The 4,606-nt window shown below is 57.9% G+C and overlaps 1 protein-coding gene across 3 annotated transcripts in view; it reads left to right on the plus strand.

Moving 5' to 3' along the window:
- Nucleotides 1–3,083: 3,083 nt before the first annotated feature.
- Nucleotides 3,084–4,606, plus strand: part of UNC5B (unc-5 netrin receptor B) — an 84,812-nt gene continuing 83,289 nt past the window's right edge. For 2 of the 3 annotated variants that reach the window (XM_029245324.1, XM_029245325.1), the window contains exon 1: nt 3,137–3,629. In XM_029245324.1, coding sequence (XP_029101157.1) covers nt 3,551–3,629 — 79 coding nt within the window. In that variant the 5' untranslated portion in view covers nt 3,137–3,550. Of the gene's footprint in view, nt 3,630–4,606 lie in introns of all 3 variants that reach the window. The other variant, XM_029245323.1, reaches the window with a different exon arrangement.

Consider the following 4,606-nt stretch of genomic DNA (forward strand, 5'->3'; position numbering starts at 1 on the left):
CTGCATCGGACCACCAGGGAAGTCCCTCATTCTCTTTCTTAACTCACAGCAGAACCTCTTTGCTGTGAGTCTGATGGCACTGGGTTTGGGAACACCCTGGTAAGTCTTAATCCAGCTACTCCAGTGTGTCATCCCAGGGCCAGGGCCTTGCCCATTCTTCACCCATACTGGGGAAAGGTGTGGGCTCAGGGCAGTCTGACTCCTTCTGAAGTCCTTTCCCTGGCCCCAGCTGAGGGCCAGCACTTGGAGATGCCCAGGCTGGGAAGCAACCGCACCCGCAGTGGTTGCTTAGCTGCAGGTGACTGGGGAAGGGGCATTCTGGACACTGGAACACTGGAACAGCAGGGGATCGGGTGCAGGGGAGTTATGGAAGGACCCTAATGTGGTAAGTCCCCTACCCTGGTATGGGAGCCCTGGAGGGAAAGCAGGGTCTAGGGCCTCCCATGGGCATATTTCTACGCTGGGGCTTGGGGGAAATGGGATGAGGGCCAGCAGGAGACAGGGAAATGGCCACTCTCCTTTTGCCTGCACACCCCCCGCCCCCGTCCCCCTTCTCTCCAGTTAGGAATTAAAGTCATGAAACCTGACATTAGGACTAGAAGGGCCTGCCTGGTGCAATTACTGTCTGAACAGCAAAGTTCTGAGCACTGGAACTTTTTTGAAAAATCTCCAATAACCCACCGTCCTTCTGGCTAAGAGAGAGAATGAGACAGAGAGAGTGAGCGCGCCTGCCCTGTGGTCCCTGCCTGCCGAGGTCCTACTGAGGTCCCTGCTGAGTTATCCAGCATAAAGCCCTTGACCTTGTGCCTGTGCCAGGTGTTGACAGTCAGATGCTGGGCCTCGGATGTGTCCCTATATGTGTTGCCTGGTGAAAGTTAAGCATCTAAGTATCTATTTGTCTTTAGCGTCATCTGCCCAAGAGTGTATTTGTGCTTTTGGATGTGCATGCCTGTGTGCGTGTTCATGTCTGTGATGAGGTGTATGTGTGTGCTTTTTAAAATCCTGTGTCTTAACTATGTGGGTGTCTCTGCAGTTGGGTGCCCCTGTAATGTTTCTGGGAGGGTCATTTTGCACCTGTATATGTTTGTTGTATGTTTGCTTGTGTGTACCTTTGTAGGTGTGCCTGTAACTGTCTAGGGCTGCGTATGCGTACGTGTGCTTGTACTTCTGTGGCTGGGTGGGGCTGGCTGGGTGTGATGCGCTGTTGACTCCCTCACCCACTGCCCTTGCCTGGGCCAAGCTAAAAATAACCCACTTATCTTTGCCCACAGGGACCTTTCTTAATTGACCTAAGTTCTTCCCAGGGAGTCCCACTCACCCATATCCACCCTCCTGGTCCTGGGTGCCTGGCCAGGGAGGGCTAGGGAGGTAGATTGGCCACATGCACACTCCCCCACATGTTCCAGACCCCAACCTGTGGGGGGAGTGTGTGTGGATGGGAGTCCTGGGCAGTCCTACCTTTCTCTCTTCTCTGGGGAAACAGCTGGGGCAGGCCCTTGTTGCTTCTCTGCCCCCTCCAGCAACCCTTCCAACCTGCAGTTCTGGCCCCCAAGTCCTTTCTCCTCCAGTCTAGGAAGCGCCCCTGGGGACACTGACCCTATTCCAGCCTACCCCCCTACTGACTCCTGGGCCTGGACCAGAGAGAGGCTGGACCTCTCTCTGCCTTCCTTTACCCCTTCCTGAAGCAGCCACTGCCTCTGTATTTGAGGAATGATTCCAGATCCCAGTTCTGGAAAAATCCCAAGTAGTGAACAGATCAGTAGTGAACAGATCAGTGGGGAGGAGGCATTCCTGCTGGCTGCCAGTCATTTCTCACCTGCCAGCCCCAGAAGAGGTGTAAGTGTCGAGGATCCCCAGCTCAGAGGGTTTCTTTCCAATCCTCTCTCTCCTGCCCTTTTCACTCACCCACTCATTCACTCAAAGCTGTGTGATCTTGGGCAAATGACTTTACATCTCTGTGCCTCAGTTTCTTCATCCATAAAAGGGGGATACAAATGGTACTTACCTCAGAGAGTTGTGAGGATTAACTGAAGTGATGCATATAAAGTGTTTAAAAGTGCTTAACCCCATGCCTGGCACATACAAGGACCCTGCCAGTGTTAGCTGATCCACCCCTTCTAATGTCACTGGGTTTCAATCTCAAGATATCGCCCACCGCCCAACCTCCACCTGACTCCACATGCCCTTTGGCTCACCCTTGGGTGGTCAGGATTTTCCACCAGGAATCAGATTGGCTGAGGGGGGAGATCTTGGAAAGAGAGATTACTGACATTTGTGCTGCAGTTTCTATATATATATTTAAAAATCAGTTCTACATTCCCTTATAAAATTATTATCATTTTTCTCCATTTGGAGATGATGATGATGAAGGAAGCATCAGAATGGTTAAGTAACTTGTTCAGGGTCACACAGCAGGTAAGGAGCAGAGCCCAAATTTACAACCACCGGAGCCAAAAATGGCTTCCCTATGCCCCATTGTCACTTGCAGAGGGTGGGGGTGGGGTGGAGGAGTAACATCCTAGGCCCTGGGTGCTACAGGAGGTTCAGAGGGGTCTAGTCAAACAGTTCTGCCCAAGGTCATACCCACAAGTAGGGCCAAACAGGATGATCCAAATCCATACCCAAGTCCACATAGCTGTAAGCCCCTGCTTAACACGGACTTGAGAGTTTGAGATTTCCTCATTGAAAGAGCTCTTTTGGTAAAGACCCCCCCCCCCGCCCCCTGTAGAAGGCGTAGATTCTACGCAGTACAAACCAGGGAGCCAAAAACGACAGAGTCCTGAGTTTAATCAGAGGGGAAAGCTGACACAGCCAAGTCAGAGGAAAGCGCCAAGATACATTTCTTTAGTTTCTGGAAACAAAAATTGGGCAGACTCCGCTTCCAGCTACGATCTAGCGGCCGGGATTTCCAACGCTCCGGGCCCAGAGTTTCGCGCGTACCCCCCCTGAAGGGCCCCCAGCTCCGCCAAGGCCGCGCCCAAGGGGCCGTCGTTACCCCCTAGAAAGGCCCTCCGCCGGCTCCGCCTTTGCCCGCCCAGGCCCCGCCCCGGCCGCGCGGTGTCCTGCTCTGCTCGCGGACTCACTTGGGCGAGCGAGCGGCAGCGCTCGGCCTTGTTGCAGGCGGCGGGGGCCGGCGAGGGCGCCGGAGCCGCGGGCAGCGGCGGGGCGCAGGGAAGCGCGCACGGGGGCTCGGACGGCGCGGCGTTGGCCGCTGCGGGCGCCGCTGAGCGCTCTCACCCTCAGTCGCGCAACTTCGAAGCCAGGACGCGGGAGCCAACGGAGCGCTCGAGCCCCGGAGCCTGAGGAGCGCAGAGAGGGGCACGCCGGAGCCTGGTCGGAGAGCGGGCGCCGGGTACCCATCGCGTTCCGAGCGCCGGGCAGCCCTCTGCGAAGCGTGGCTGCCTCAGCCCCCACGGAGGGCACGGGCTGGCGCGGCCGGGCGCCGGGGAGGACGGCGAGGAGGAGGCGGCGGCGGCGGAGACGGCGGCGGCGAGGCTGGGGCCAGGGAGAGAGCCCTGGGGGAGAGGCGCCCGAGCCGGGCCGCGGGAGCATGTGGGCCCGGAGCGGAGCGCGGGGCGCGCTACTGCTGACACTCCTGCTCTGCTGGGACCTGAGGCTGAGCCAAGCAGGTAGGGAGCGTTCGGGCATGGGGGAGGGGAGCGAGGGGACCCTGGCGCCTCACTCTGCTCTGAAGTTGAGGTGGTCTATCGCTCCGTCAGTGCGCACAGGGAAAGCGGTAAGGGCGCCCAAGTTAAAAGGTAGATTTCTCTGCCCCAGCAAAGTGGGCGATGGCGCAGCCATCTCGCGGGGCGGGGCGGGGCGGGGGTGTTGCTCAGGCCCTCCAGCTCCCGCCTGGAAGGGAGAGATCGCTTCTTTTCCCTGGAACGGTGTCCAAGTCGGGGTGTGCGCCTCCCGGAGTACCGGCCTCCGGGGGACCCCTGGCTTCGCGCGCGCCTGGCAGCGGCGCCGAAAAACCACAGTCGCTGCACAGGCCAGGTGTGCGCTCGCTTGCCGTTCGCCGGCAACTTCCTAGTCCAGGTCCCGGCTCGCCCAGACTCCTAGCGTGACACAGACCCGACTCCGCAGATGAGAAGGAGGGAGCGAGAAACGTGGGGAACACGGGAAGCGCGGGTCCGCTCCGCCAGCCAGATGAGGCCAGCTTTCAGGGTTTTGTTATCCAAGGGAATAGGGCTGTCTTGCACGTACAGCTTTCCTCGAGATCTTGGGATCCGCAGGCCTGGAAGAATTTTTTTCTGGGTGTTGGTGTTGTGTGTTGTGGGGAGGAGTATGTAGTGATCCTGACGAGTTTCCTTTTAAATGAGTCACTGACAATCTCCCCGTCTGGGAAGCCGACAAGGTGCGCTCTCCACGCTCCTACTCCAGACCCAGCAAGATGCCTTAAGGGAGTCGCTGGGCTCCTAAAATAAAGTCCCTATTCCCCTTCTCCCGCCGTGGTTGTGTACACGTCTCGCTGGTCTGTAGCTGGGCCGGGCGTAGCTGACTGGGCTGCGTCTTCCTGTGGAGCGGGTGGACACACGGGAGCCAACCCATCCCTCTCCCTCTCTCTCTCTCTCTCTCTCTCTCTCTCTCTCTCTCTCTCTCTCTC

Source organism: Monodon monoceros, unplaced genomic scaffold (assembly GCF_005190385.1).
Source record: "Monodon monoceros isolate NGI ecotype Baffin Bay Population unplaced genomic scaffold, NGI_Narwhal_1 Super_Scaffold_4, whole genome shotgun sequence".
In the NCBI taxonomy this organism is placed as follows: Eukaryota; Metazoa; Chordata; class Mammalia; order Artiodactyla; family Monodontidae; genus Monodon; species Monodon monoceros.